Source organism: Trachemys scripta, chromosome 12 (genome assembly GCF_013100865.1).
Source record: "Trachemys scripta elegans isolate TJP31775 chromosome 12, CAS_Tse_1.0, whole genome shotgun sequence".
NCBI lineage: Eukaryota > Metazoa > Chordata > Testudines > Emydidae > Trachemys > Trachemys scripta.
Genome location: NC_048309.1, coordinates 33,262,537 through 33,277,863, shown reverse-complemented (window position 1 = coordinate 33,277,863; position 15,327 = coordinate 33,262,537). Strand labels below are relative to the sequence as shown.

Genomic DNA, 15,327 nt, shown 5'->3' with positions numbered 1-15,327 from the left:
CCATGGAGCCAGTCTCTAGAAAACAGATAAATTCATGGAGGTTAAGTCCATTAATGGCTATTATCCAGGATGGGTAAGGAATGGTGTCCCTAGCCTCTGTCTGTCAGAGGGTGGAGATGGATGGCAGGAGAGAGATCACTTGATCATTACCTGTTAGGTTCATTCCCTCTGGGGCATCTGGCATTAGCCACTGTCGGTAGACAGGATACTGGGCTGGATGGACTTTTGGTCTGACCCAGTCTGGCCATTCTTATGTTCTTATGTTCTAACCTAACTGAACCCAAAGTTATGGAGACAGATATGAGTCAAGGAAGCCAGCAGAGTATCAGAAACCTGGAAAAATCTCTGATTGGATGGGCTCAGGCGTTTGGTCACAAGCTGAGGTGGTTCAAAAGTTTTGGATTTTTTTTAAGCAGAATTTTTTTATTGTTTCTTTAAACAATCAAACACAGCAAGCAGCAAATATTTGGCCACACACTTCTGAAACCCCGAACCATGTTCAGGTTTTGGCAGACTAATTTCAGCTTTTCAATTAAAAAAACTACAACAAATTTTGAAGGAAAGCAGACATTGTCCCTGATTTTTTCTGATTTTTAAAATCCCTTAGTTTTCGATCCAAAAAAAGTTTTGACGGAAAATATTTGGCGAACCCTTTTAATGAGCTTTAGTGCCTTTTAGCACTAGCTGATGCTGAGAACCAGTGATACCTTGTAAAGGTGACTTTAAAAGAAGTTTTCTCAAAACTGGGTTTGTGCTGAGATACGGAAGGGTTTTTAAATGTTCATTTTTCCCAGAGACCCACAGGGGCCCCCATGAGAATACAGTATTCTATAGTATTGCAACTTTTTTTATGGAAGGGGCCCCCAAAATTGCTTTGCACCAGGCCCCCTGAATCCTCTGGATGGCCCTGCCTCCAGTTCAGTCTTTGTTCCTCAGGTGTTTCTAGGGGTCTTCTTGGGTGGGGGACTCAGTGAAGAACCCAGATGGCGTCACTCCCCTGCCTTATATAGCTTAGCATATGGCGGGAATCCTTAGTTTCAAAGCTTGGTTCCCATGCCAGTCAGTGGAAAAATACTTACATCCCAAGATGGAGAGCAGCACCAGGTGATCTGGTCACATGTCCCTGTAGTGTCACAGCAGCCATTACTTGGAGGCTGTCTGTGGTGTCCTCAGGGAGGCTCCCCAGGTGGGAGATAAGCTTCTCCTAAGGCCTATTGTTCTCTCTAATGGCTTATTAACCTGAATGGGCCCTTCCTAGCCAGCCATCTAGACTGACAGCATTTTGCCTAGTGGGCATTGCCCAGGAATAGCTACATGTGAAATAGATACATAGTCAATATTCATAAATTCAGATACAAAAACAATACATGCATACAAATAGGATAATCAGATTCAGCAAACCATAATCTTTCCAATTATCCCTCACAGACTTATCGTGCATAAAATACATCATAATTTTGATATAATTATATCATACTAATATCACTATGAAGAATATGGGGTGCAGTGTCACAGACACATAGTACAAAAAATAGGAAGACAGCACAATCTTCCCAGATATAAATGTATGTAGCTGTTGGGAATCCAGGGCATCAAGGAGAGAGAAACTATTTTAACAAGCTAATCCTACCCACGGTATCTGAGGCCAGTGCCGCGTAAAACATGGCATTTTCCCAACTCAGAGAGAGCAGAGAAGTAGGTGAAACACATAACTTAAATCTCAAATATCACTGTGTAGAGTGCATGACAGTCAGGTTTCCAATTAAGGCAGTAGCAAGTATCAGCTTTAGCCAGGAATGGGATTCCGCAATCCCAAAGTTTAGTATGTCCTCACATTCCCCAAAGAAGGCGTTAACTATCTTGCTCATTAAGCCAGAAAGATTCCTTCAGTATCAGTGACCCCATTGGAATTCATTTGACCAACACACATTAGTTGATGACTTTCCGCAGGGCCTCCTGGACCTCTCTGTTTCTCAGGCTATAGATGAGGGGGTTGACCAGGGGAGTCAGGACTGTGTAGAAAAGGGAGAAAACTTTGTTCAGGGCTCTCAGGGTGCCGGATTTCGGTAGCATGTAGACAATGATCAGGGTCCCATAGAAAAGAGCTACCACTATGAGGTGGGAGGAGCAGGTGGAAAAGGCTTTCTGCCTCCCGGTGGAGGATGGGATTCTCAGGATGGTGCTGATGATGCACACATAGGATGTCAGGGTTAAAAGAAATGGGCAAAGTGAATCAAGGGACACGAGTATAAAACTAACCTGTGTGATCTGGCTGGTGTCACTGCAGGAGAGCTGAATTAGTGGGGTGAAATCACAAAAGAAATGGTCAATTTCATTGGGGCCACAGAAAATTAATTGTGACATAAAAGACATCACTATTACACATACTAGAAATCCACTGATCCAAACCCCAGCTGCTAGCTGGAGGCAAAGCCTACCGTCCATAAAGGCTGCATAGTGCAGGGGTTTACATATCGCTAAATACCGATCATAAGACATCCCTGCCAGGAGATAGCATTCTGTGCATGCCAGAGAACCAACGCAATAGAATTGTGCAAAACAGCCACTGACTGAGATGGTTCTGTCCCCAGTCAGGAGACTGGCCAGCAGCCTGGGCAGGATGGTGGAGGTGTAGCAGGTCTCCAAGCAGGACAAGTTCCCCAGGAAAAAATACATGGGGGTGTGAAGATGCTGATCAGTCACAATTAGCACAACAATGAGGATGTTCCCAGCCATGGTCGCAGTGTAGATCACTAGAAACAGCAGGAAGAGAAGGGTCTGCAGCTCACGGAGATCCCCAAATCCCAGGAGGATGAATTCTGTGATAACCGTTCGATTGTCCTCTTCCGCTTTCTCTATGAGGTGCATCTAGGTCAAAATAAAAGTATTAAAACTCAGAGGTGGGACTTTCATAGGCACAAGCAGGTGGCACCAAAATCCCACCCATTAAAGCACATGGAGAAGGACAGATATTCCAAGGCATTTAGGGACCCAAAGTTGCAGATAGGCACCTAGTGGGATTTTCAAAAGTACCTACGCAACCTAGGTGCCTTAGGCCAGATTTTTTTAGCTATTTATGTGCTTCAGCACTCAGAATCGCAATGCCTAAGCCTAAATCTCATTTTCCAGATTCTATTGATGGTCAATGGGATTTAGACTCCTCAGTGCCCAAATCCCTTTTGAAAATGGAATTTAGGCTCCTCAATCAGTTAGGCGGTGCAACACTGAGCTCAGCAGCCCCTAAATTGCTTTAGAAATCTAGGCTGAGTGCTTTGCTAAATCAGGACCTGAATTCAAGCCATGCAGAGCCGCAAAGGATCTTTTGTTCCTCAACGTATGCTAGCCACTGGGTAGTTTCAGACCACACTAAAAAAGGTCTGAAGAGCTTAGCGAGAGAAAAGGAATGGCTTTCACAGGAACGATGGTGCAGCCTTTCATCAGATGAATAAATCCACCAGGTCTAATTCTGAGAGCAGAACCAGGCCCTGTAATTCTGAATAAATGTAAATCCCACATGCTTATAGGTTTTATTTTTAAATAACTGCAACTTGCTGCACTGAATATATGTACATATTATTGTTATTGTTTTCATAGGAAGTTGCGGTCTGAAAGACTGACTGCTGAAAGACACTGACCTCATGTTTCCATACCAAGCCCCCTGGTCTGCAAGCAGGACCAGGAGAACCCTTGAGAATTTCAAGTGATAGTGTATTAATTTAACACAGTTTTCAATGTACCATAGGTGCCATAGAAAGAGAGAGAAAGGTATAGGCAAAGAGACAGACAGACAGACAGGCACTGAGAAACACATGCAGACAGACACAGAGACATCAGACAGCTAGAGGGAGATGTGTGAAACACCTCTATGTAACATTAGATATGACTGGGATTTTTTTTCTTCCCAGAAATTTTTGACTTTTTGTGAAAAAAATTGACAATCAAAATTTTGTGGCCAAAAACTGGAAATTTTCCATGAAAATTACAGAGCAGCTGATTTGGCTTGCCACAGTCAAAAATTGGCTACACAGGAAACAATTCTCATCCAGTCACTACATCTCATTCATAGCATAAAAAGGGGCTTGGAAAAGCAAGTGCAAAATTTCACAGAGAGTAATCAAATGCAGGCAATCAAAGAAACTCTGACACACCATGTCTGGGACAGGGATAGAATGGGGAATGCTCAGAAACCGAGAGAGACAGATAGACTGACACCTAGTAGAACACTGGAAGACCTGCATTTCTTCATCAGCCTTCACTCAGTGGAAATTCCCATCCCCCCAGAACAATGGAAATGTATTGATTACAGACTGAGTAAAAAGTGAATAAACCCCAGAATTTTCCTCAATAATGATATTTACTGGTCTTCCCCCACGCCCGCAAACTGTCAACTTTTCATTAAAAACCTGAAAACTGAAAAATGTGGGCTGAAAATTACTGAAAACCAGAAGAATTCCACCACAAACCAAAATATGTTAGCGTTTTCAGAAGATTTTTTTTAATGGAGGAAAACAGATACTTTCCATGAAAAATTAAATTAAAAAAAAAAGTTCAAGATGGTGGAAAATGTCCACCGAGCCCTAACGCTTACCTTCACTGGTGTGTGTGAAGGAATGACTAATGTAGTGGGGTGCGAGGAGTGACCAGTGTATCAATGGTGACTGGTTTGGGGAATCATGATGCAGGTTCCACCATCATTCACTCTCCTCTCTTCATTTTATTCATGCCCCTTCACTCTCTCTTCACTCTCTCTGTAAAGACCCATCCGTTTTCTTGATGGGATGGACTGGTCCTGCAACCGTGCTTATTCCATTGTACAAAACCTTCATTACCCTTTCTCTGATGACTATGGGCTTTATAGAAGAAAGCTGCCTTTCCTGCGTGCTGCTAGCACAGGAATCACCCTGGAGACTGCTTGTGTTGATCATATCTAAATTAATGTGATGGGGTAATTGTTCATATTTTGCATTTCCAAACAGGGCACTTAACCAGACCAATGTAAATAACATTCTAACACAATTGAGCATTGCACACAGTGATTGTTGCATCAAGACCACATCTTTAGGTTGAACTCACTTACTGAACTCACCCAACTATTCGAGATAGCTGACTGGTGTGGAGAAAGTAAATAAGGAAGTGTTATTTACTCCTTCTCATAACACAAGAACTAGGGGTCACCAAATGAAATTAATAGAGAGCAGAATTAAAACGAATAAAAGGAAGTATTTTTTCACACAACGCACAGTCAACCTTTGGAACTCCTTGCCAGAGGATGTTGTGAAGGCCAACACTATAACAGGGTTTAAAAAAGAACTAGATAGATTCATGGAGGATAGCTCCAACGATGGCTATTAGCCAGGATGGGCACGGATAGTGTCCCTAGCCTTTGTTTGCCAGAAGTTGGGAATGAGCAACAGGGGATGGACCACTTGATGATTACCTGTTCTGTTCTTTCCCTCTGGGGCACCTGCCATTGGCCACTCTTGGAAGACAGGATATTGGGCTAGATGGACCTTTGGTCTGACCCAGTATGGATGCTCTTATGTTCTTATGAGATCTAAGCTGGGATTTTCCGTGCATTTCAGTGAGAGTCAGACCTATGTCCGCATTGTGATGGGTTGGGTCACAGAGACCACCTTGGGATTGCCATCTGATGTGCTGAGACTACCTCTGAGCCAGTTTTCCCTGCCAGCTTTGGACTTCAGTACCCTGTCTTGTTGAGCCAGACACTCTTGCATGCTGCAAACACAGACCCAGGTCTGAACCATGTCCCCCAAAAGCTGCAAATGTAACTGAAAACCACTTAGCAGGAACTCCTGTCTCCAGCACCCAGACACCCAGTTCCCAGTGGGATCCAAATCCCAAACAAATCCATTTTACTCTGCATAAAGCTTATATGGGATAAACTCATAAATTGTTCACCCTCTATAACCAGGGCTTTGGAGCGGAGCCCGGAGCTGGGGCATGGAGCAGCTCCGGAGCAGTGGAGCTGGAGGTTTTTGCCTTCAGCTGGAGCAGAGACAGAGCACAGCTCCAAAGGCCTGTCTATAACACTAATAGAAAGATATGCACAGCTGTTTGCTCTCCCAGGTACTGATTACTTACTCTGGGTTCATTAATAAGCAAAGGTGATTTTATTAAGTATAAAAATTAGGATTTAACTGGTTTCAAGTAATAACAGACAGAACAAAGTAAATTACCAAGCAAAATAAAACAAAAACACACAACTCTAAGCTTAATACAGTAAGAAACCAAATGCAGTTAAATCTCACCCTCAGAGATGTTCCAATAAGCTTCTTTCCTAGTTAAAAAGTCTCCCTGGCTAGGTAAAAGAAAGGGAGTGGGCACCTGACCAAAAGACCCAATGGGACAGCTAGAACGTTTTAAAATTGGGAAAAAAACCTTTCCCTTTGTGTACTGTTGTTGTTCTCCGGAGAGCGGAAACACAGAGCAGCAATGCTGTAAGCAGCTTTCAAACCAGGTATGAAAAAGCATCAATTCATACCTCGAACCACTTATTTAACAACCCAAATATGTAAGTCAATCGGGAATGTTTAGAAAGATGCAATTAGGATTATTTCTGTTTATTTCTTATTGGCTTGCGGACTCCTCTGTGCTAACCCCAAATTCTTTTTGTTTTGCTTGTAACCTTTAAGCTGGACCTCAAGATGGTTGTTCTTGATATTTAATTTTTGTAAGTGGGTTTTTTAAATCTAGCAAAAGCCTAAGTTCTGGGTGTATTTTCTTTCTTTTTGTTTTTAATAAAATTTACCTTTTTTAAGAACAGGATTGGATTTTTGGTGTTCTAAGAGGTTTGTGGATATGATGTTTAATTCACTGGGGCTAACAGCTAATTTCCTTTGTTTTCTTTCTCATTTCTTCCCCTGTGGGGGTGGGGAGGTGAAAGGGCTTGAGGGTACCCCACAGGAAGGAATTCCCAAGTGCACCTTCCTGGGTCCCAAGATATTTTTTTTGCACTTGGATGGTGGCAGCATCTCTCCATCCAAGGTCAGAGAGAAACTGTGACCTTGGGAGCTTAATACCAGCCTGAAGTGGCCAGTATTAAGTTTTAGAATCCTTGCGGGCCCAACTTCTGCACTCGAAGTGCCAGAGTGGGGAATCAGCCTTGACATGGTGACAGAGCAGTGGGATCATTTTGAACCAGAAGCACAGACCTCAGGATTTTAAAAGGACACATTTTTCCTTTTGGCTGATTCAAAGCAAGGGGGGGGGGTTTCTTTTCTTTTCTTTGCTGCCTAAGAGGGAACAGGCATGTAAGGGGTTCAACCTGCAAAGCCAGGGAGTCGAACAGGCAGGGATTTTTTTCTAGCTTCATGGGAATGGAATAGCTAGGCTAGAATACAGCAGCACTGTGCATGAGACTGAGGTCAGGCACCGAAACCCTAGAGAAACCAGTCTTCCCAAAGTGGCGCACGATGGAGAAGACAGACCCAGGTCAAGCCCAGAGATCCAGCTCCATGACAGAAATGCAGGGAGGGGATGGGGGAACAGGAACTTCCCAGGAGGGAAGAGTCAGCCCTCCCCAACCCGAGATCCAGATGCCAGGATGAAGGGATGCCTTTAATTCAGGCCAAGTTCTAACTGAGGCAGAATGGAATTTCTTCCTAGAGATGAAGCGCATGGAAGAGGAGGACAAGCATTTGGAGGCAGAAGTGGAGGATAGGACAGAGGTGAAGCACTGGGAAGTGGAGTTGAAGTGCTTAGAGCTGGAAAGGGCTACGCTGGATCAATCAGATAGCCCTAACAATCCTCCTCCAGGTACCGCTCCCCATTCCAAAAAATTCCCCACATACAAGGTAGGCTATGATACAGAGGTCTTCATAGAAAATTTTAAAAGGGCCTGCCTTGGGTACAACACCCCTATAGACCAGTATATGGTGGAGCTAAGGCCAAAACGCAGTGGACCCTTAGCAGAGGTGGCAGCTGAAATGCCTAAAGAACACATGAACGAGTATGAACTTTTTAAACACAAGGCCAGAAATTAGGATGGGACTAACACCTGAGCATGCCCGTCGGTGGTTCAGAGCCCTAAGGTGGAAACCAGACATGGCATTTTCCTGACACGCCTATCACATTGTAAAAATTGGGATACCTGGATATCAGGAGCAAATGTTAAATCTCTAGAAAAGCTGTCTTTCCTAATACAAATGGAGTAGTTCTTAGAGTCAAGTATCAAGGGGTAGCCGTGTTAGTCTGTATCTACAAAAACAACAAGGAGTCTGGTGGCACCTTAAAGACTAACAGATTTATTTGGGCATAAGCTTCCGTGGGTAAAAACCTCACTTCTTCGGATGCACCAGACTCCTTGCAGTTCTTAGAGGGTATTCCTGAGGACATAGAAAGGTATATCCTAGATGGGAATCCCAAAACTGTAATCAAGATGGGGGAGATCAGACCCAAAAGGGTGAGGTGGCAGAGAAGAAAAAAAAAGTGGCAGTTGGTGCGGATACCAGAAGGGGCAACCCAAGATGACACCCCACCATCGGGGTCAGCCCAAAGCCCCACCTCGCAAGGAGGAGCGCTCCACACAGCCAAGGAGAACCCAGATGCCCTCTCGTCCCACCACCCTACTCTCCAACCACCCACCTCGCCCCAGCCCACAGTCAGCTGGGCGATGCTTTAAATGTAATGAGCTGGGGCATATGAAGGCCAACTGCCCCAGGAGCACCCGCTGACTGCAATTTATCATCCCTGAGTCCCACCAAGAGCCTTCAGGCCCAGATGCCTTGCAAATACCCCCAAAGCGAAGGGAAACTGTAAGTGTGGGCAGAAGGAAGATTACTGCATCGAGAGACACTGGAACACACGTGTCAGGTATATACCAATCTGTGGCATACCCAAAATTCATTGACACAGAGGCCCAAGTGATGGTACAACCCTTTACGGCCAACTCTTTTAACTTGCCTACAGGCAGGTTGCCTGTCCAGTACAAGGGCTGGTCAGGAATATGGACTTTTGCAGTCTATGACGATTATCCCATTCCCATGCTGCTGGGAGAAGACTTAGCCAATCATGTGAGGCTAACAAAAAGGGTGGGGATGGTTACCCACAGCCAGCCTAAACAGGCCTCCACACCTAACTCCAAGGTAACCCTGTCTGGTGGGCACAAGGAGGACTGGCATCCTCAAAAACAGTTGGTTGTTCCAACTACGTATAGGGAAAAGATCTTGAGCTTAGCCCACAATTACCCTAGTAGCCATGCTGGGGTGAACAGGACTAAGGATCGTTTGGGGAAGTCATTCCACTGGGAGGGGATGGGCAAGGACTTTTCTACCTATGTCCGGTCTTGTGAGGTGTGCCAGAGAGTGGGAAAGCCCCAAGACCAGATCAAGGCCCCTCGCCAGCAACTCCCCATCATTGAAGTTCCATTTCAGAGTGTAGCTGTGGATATTCTGGGTCCTTTCCCTAAGACGACACCCAGCGGAAATTGTACATACTGACTTTCATGGATTTTGCCACCCAATGGCCGGAAGCAGTAGCTCTAAACAAAACCAGGCCTAAAAGCATAAACCAGGCATTGGCAGACATATTTGCCAATGTAGGTTAGCCCTCCAACATCCTTACAGATTCGGGAACTAACTTCCTGGCTGGACCATTAAATGTCTTTGGAAGCTGTCAGGGTTCCCTCCCCACTCTGAACTCTGGGGGACCACATGAAAGACCCCCTAAGCTTATTTCTACCAGCTTAGGTTAAAACTTCCCCAAGGAACAAATCCTTTCCTTGTCCTTGGATAGTATTGCTGCCAGCACCCAGTGATTTAGACAAAGATTCAGGAAAAGGACCACTTGGAGTTCCTATTTTCCCAAATAGCCCCCCAAAGCCCTTCACCTCCTTTCCTGGGGAGGCTTGAGAATAATATACCAACCAATTGCCTTTAATAAAAGTACAGACCGGACCTTTTATTTCTAGGACACTAAAGTCAATCAGGTTCTTAAAAGAAGAACTTCATTATAAAGAAAAAAGTAAAAGAAGCACCTGTGTAAAATCAGGGTGGAAAGTAATTTTACGGGGTGATAAAAATATTTAAAACACAGAGGATTCCTCTTTAGGCTCAACTTCAAAGTTACAAAAATAGGAATAAACCTCCCTCTTAGCATAGGGAAAATTCACAAGCTAAAGCAAAAGATAATCTAAGGCATTTCCTTGCCTTTACTTACAATTTCTGTAATTTTAGATGGATCATTTCAAGGTATCTTTTCAAGAGATGGGTTACCTGCTTGGTCTCTCTCTTTTTATCCAGAGGGAACAAAAAAAGAGAGCACAAACAAAACTTGCTCCCCTCCCCAGATTTGAAAGTATCTTCTTTTCCCATTGGTACTTCTGGTCAGGTGCCAACTAGGTTAATTGAACTGATTAACCCCTTACAGGTAAAATGATTCTGTACCTCTTTTTGTACCTCTGGCCAGGAGGGATTTTATGTTACTGCATACATAAAGGTTGTTACCCTTCCTTTTATATTTATGACAGAAGCTTATGGGGTATACCACTTGGTTGACACCCCTTACCACCATTAAAATGAATGACCCAGTGGAGAAATTTAATGAGACTTTGGGGGCCACGATACGTAAATTCATGAATGAGCTCTCCAATGATTGGAACCTAGTGTTGCAGCAGTTGCTTTTGGTCTACAGAGCTGTACCACATCCCAGTTTCGGATTTTCACCCTTTGAACTCATTTATGGCCACAAAGTTAAGGGGCCATTATAGTTGGTGAAGCAGCAATGGGAGGGGGTTACATCTTCTCCAGGAACTAACATTTTGGACTTTGTAACCAACCTGCAAAACACCCTCAAGGACTCTCTAGCCCTTGCTCAAGAAAACCTACAGAAAGTTCAACAGGAGCAAAAGGCCTTGTATGATAAACATGCCAAAGAGCGTTCCTTGAGAGTAGGTGACCAAGACCTGGAAGCGCTCCAAGCCAATAAGATGGAAGCATCATGGGATGGGCCATTTATGGTCCGACAGCGCCTGGGAGCTGTTAATTACCTCATAGCGTTCCCAGACCTTACCCTAAAACCTAAAGTATACAATGTTAATTCTCTAAAGCTCTTTTATTCCCAAGAAATCAAGGTTCTCCAGTTTTCAGTCCAGGAGAGAGACAATGCTGAGTGGCCTGAAGGAGTCTACTATGAAGGAAAAAGTAATGATAGCATAAAAGAGGTGAGCCTTTCCATCACCCTTGGGTGTTAACAGCAACAGCAAATCCAGGAGCTGTGCACCAGCTTTGCACCCATGTTTTCAGCAACCCCAGGATGGACAGAATGGGCATACCACTCCATTGAAACAGGCAATGCTCGCCCAATTCGAGCCCAACCCTACCGGATGACTCCTCAAGCCAAAACCGCAATAGAAAGGGAGATCAAGGACATGTTACAGATGGATGTAATCCACCCCTCTGAGAGTGCATGGGCCTCTCCAGTGGTTCTGGTTCCCAACCACATGGGGAAATCCGCTTTTGTGTGGACTACTGTAGGCTAAATGCCGTAAATTGCCCAGAAAACTATCCAATGCCATGCACAGATGAGCGACTGGAGAAACCGGGACATGCCCAGTTCATCTCCACCTTAGACTTAACTAAGGGGTACTGGCAAGTGCCGCTAGATGACCCCGCCAAGGAGAGGTCAGCCTTCATCACCCAGGTAGGGTTGTATGAATTTAATGCACTACCTTTTGGAATGCAGAATGCACCCGCCACCTTCCAAAGACTGGTACATAACCTTCTGGCTGGATTTGGGGAATTTGCAGTCGCCTACCTTGATGATGTGGCCATATTCTCAGATTCATGGGCAGAACACTTGGAACACCTCCAAGCTCTCTTCCAGGGCATAAGGGAGGCAGGATTAACCAATAAGGCCAAAAAATGTCAAATAGGCCTAAATAGGGTAACGTACCTTGGACATCAGGTAGGTCAAGGAACTATCAACCCCCTACAGGCAAAAGTATATGCTATCCAAAATTGCCCTTTCCCTAAGTCAAAGAAGCAGGTCCAATCCTTCTTGGGCTTGGCCAGGTATTACCGACGATTTATGCCACATTAAATGTAGGTTCGAGGTATGAATGTTGATGCTTTTTCATACCTGGTTTTCAAGCTGCTTATAGCATTGCTGTTCTGTGTCTCCACTCTCCGGAGAACAACAACTACAAAGGAGAAGTTTTTTCCAATTTTAAAAAGTTCTAGCCGTCCCATTGGCTCTTTTGGTCAGGTGCCCGCTACCTTTCTCTTAGCTAGCCAGGGAGACTTTTTAACCCTTTACAGGTAAAGCAAGCAGAGAACAGCCATCAAGAGGGATTTAATAGTTAATTGTCTGGCTGGGTGTCCATAAAAGGGAGTTCCTCCCCCCCACTTCATTTATCACAGGGTCACAGAGAATTAATTTGGACAGCAAATACATGGATGGTCTCCAAACTAGAAATCAATTTACACAACATACAGCTGTGGGATTTCTCCAGAGCTCCCACCCGTCCCTCCCACACCCCTTCCAATTCCCCAGAGAGGCCCAAATCGCCCCCTCCTATAGCTCCCACCTCCTTCCCCACAGCCTCCCACCCAACCCCACTGTGCCCCTATTTAATCCCATCTAACCCCTGCTGCCCCACCCCCAAATAAACACGTTCAACCCAGAGAAACCCAACCCCACAAATCTCCTCCTGCAACACCCCCCATCCATCCCACCAACCCCCCTCTCCCCACATAAACCCACCCCTGGGGCACAACCCGCCAGATAAATGCCCCCAGGAAACATCGCCCTTCCAGTTGCCTCCTGCCCAAACCTCCGCACCCAGACCTTCCCCTGCCACCTGTCACCACCTCCCCAGCCCTATTCCCTAATAAACCCACCTCTGGAAACTGCCCCTGCACCCCCATTCCCCACCACCCACAAACCACTTCCCTCCACACAGATTCCCTCTATCTTCATCCCAACCCCCTACCACCACCCCTTACTCCCCCAAGGGCCCTCTGCAGCCCCCAATACGCAGGTCCATCTACCCTGGCTGCACCAAACCCCCTCCCTTCTTACATTGCTCCCATCCACTGGGGCTCACCCGGAACCACTCCACACACACACAGGATCCCTCATCCCTTTACCCTGGCATGAACATCCTGCCTTCACTGTATGTGGGGCTGGGGACCTTTCCCCTCCTTAACCGTCCATGTCCTTGTCCCCTTGGAGTGGTCAGACAGCTCAGCCCCCACTCACTGAGAAGAGCCCCCACAGCAAATCTGTGAGTGAGGATAGGGTTACCATACGTCCGGATTTTCCCGGACATGTCCAGCTTTTTGGGGCTCAAATCCCCGTCTGGGGGGAAATCCCAAAAAGCCGGACATGTCCGGGAAAATAGGGAGGGAGGGAGGGAGGGAGGAGGGAGGGCTCGGCGGTGCTCGGCCGGGGCCTCTGGGGCTGGGGTCCACAGTGCGGGGCTGGGCCGGGGCCGGGGGTGCTCGGCAGGAGCGGGGGGTGCGGGGTCGGGGCCGGGGCCGGGGGCACGGTGCTGGGCCAGGAGCTGAGGGCGCGGTGCCGGGCCGGGGTCCAGGAGCCGGGCGCGCGGTGCTGGGCCGGGAGCCGGGGGCGCGGTGCCAAGCCAGGGGCCAGGCCGGGCCAGGAGCCGGGGTTGCGGGGCCGGGCCGGGGTCCGGGGTCGCGGGGCCGGGCCGGGCCAGGAGCCGGGGTCGCGGGGCCGGGCCGGGCCAGGAGCCGGGGTCATGGTCCGGGCCAGGCCGGGAGCCGGGGTCGCGGGGCCAGGCCGGGGGCCGGGGTCGCAGTGCTGGGCCGGGAGCCAGTGGCCCAGGGCCCGAGCCAAGCCGGGCGGGAGACGCCAGGGCCACAGCCTCTTGGCCTGGGCCGGCCGGCAGCCAGAGGGAGCCGCTCAGCTAGGAGGGCCGGACTGAGCCGCGCCGCCCCCCGCCCCCGCCTACCTGCTGCCTCCCTGTTTCAGGCTTCCCGCGAACATTTGATTCACGGGAAGCAGGGGAGGAGGAGGAGCAGGGGGTGGAGAGTTCAGGGGAGGGGGCAGAGTTGGGGCGGGGCTGAGGGCGGGGAAGGGGCAGGGTTGGGGCGGGGCCGGGTCCCCATGGAATGTCCTCCTTTTTAAAAACTAAAAGATGGTAACCCTAAGTGAGGAGAGCCAATGTACCGAAGCAGGGAGCTGAGCCCAGCGCCACTGGAGAGGCCCCACTGCTGTGGGGTGCGTGCAGGATTAATTTGCTCCCCAATCCCCTATTCTTCCCGGCTGGGGCCTCACAGCCACACCAGGCTGGGGTAGAAACAGCGAGAGTTGGGCCTGGCAGTTTTACCGAGCTTCCCCAAATCTTCACCAGCTTCCAGTGCGCTGGGGCTGAGTGACCAAACCCTGGCTGGCCTGATCTGGCCTCTACTGGGCAGCAGCTGTGACTAAAAGGATCAGAATGGACTTTTTTCACCTTAAAAGCTACGAATCTCCGAGTTTCCACACACACACCCCTGCGGTCCTCCGCGGCCCCTCCCTCACCCTGCCCTGGAAGAGTGGGTTAATGTGGAAGTGTGACTCTTGCACGCTGGAGAGAAGGTGTCTGCATGGGGGAGGCATGGTTGGGAGTGCAGGGCCCCCTCTTTTTCCTGTCCTTCCACACGTGAGTAGAAAGGGGCATCGTGTAAACCACGTTGATCTCCTTGGGGCACAGACCAGTCCTTCTCCCAAGTTGGGAGGGGTTGCAAGTGCTTTGGAGGATAGGAATAAAATTCGAAATGATCTGGACAAATGAGAAATGGTCTGAAGTAAATAGGATGAAATTCAATAAGGACAAAGGCAAAGTATCCACTTAGGCGGGAACAATCAATTGCACACATACAGAATTGGAAATGACTGCCTAGTAAGGAGTACTGCGGAAGGGAATCTGGGGGTCATAGTGGATCACTATGCAAAAAAACCAACATCATTCTGGGATGTATTAGCAGGAGTGTTGTAAGGAAGACACGAGAAGTAATTCTACTGCTCTATGCCGCACTGAAAAGGCCTCAGCCAGTCCTGGGCGCCACATTGCAGGAAAGATGGGGACAAACTGGAGAAAGCCCAGAGAAGAGCAACAAAAATGATGAAAGGTCTAGAAAACATGACCTATGAGGGAAGATTGAAGAAATTGGGTTTGTTTAGTCTGAAAAAGAGAAGACTGAGAGCGGCCATGATAACAGTTTGCAAGTACATAAAAGCTTGTTACAAGGAGGAGGGGAAAAAATTGTTTTCCTTAAACACCGAGGATAGGAAAAGAAGCAATGGGCTTAAAAGGTCGAACATTAGGAAAAAATTCCTATCCTGGTGGTTAAGTACTGGAAC

The 15,327-nt window shown here is 47.3% G+C and overlaps 1 protein-coding gene across 1 annotated transcript; it reads right to left on the bottom strand.

The window, feature by feature from the left end:
* Positions 1-1,929: 1,929 nt before the first annotated feature.
* LOC117886142 (olfactory receptor 11A1-like) lies at positions 1,930-2,868 on the bottom strand. The gene has a single exon (XM_034787782.1). It carries the CDS (start codon positions 2,866-2,868, stop codon positions 1,930-1,932), a length of 939 nt encoding a protein of 312 aa, XP_034643673.1.
* Positions 2,869-15,327: the final 12,459 nt, after the last annotated feature.

Excerpts from the sequence above, each read along its gene's own strand:
- LOC117886142 (XM_034787782.1), bottom strand. The coding sequence starts at position 2,868 with ATGCACCTCATAGAGAAAGCGGAAGAGGACAATCGAACGGTTATCACA.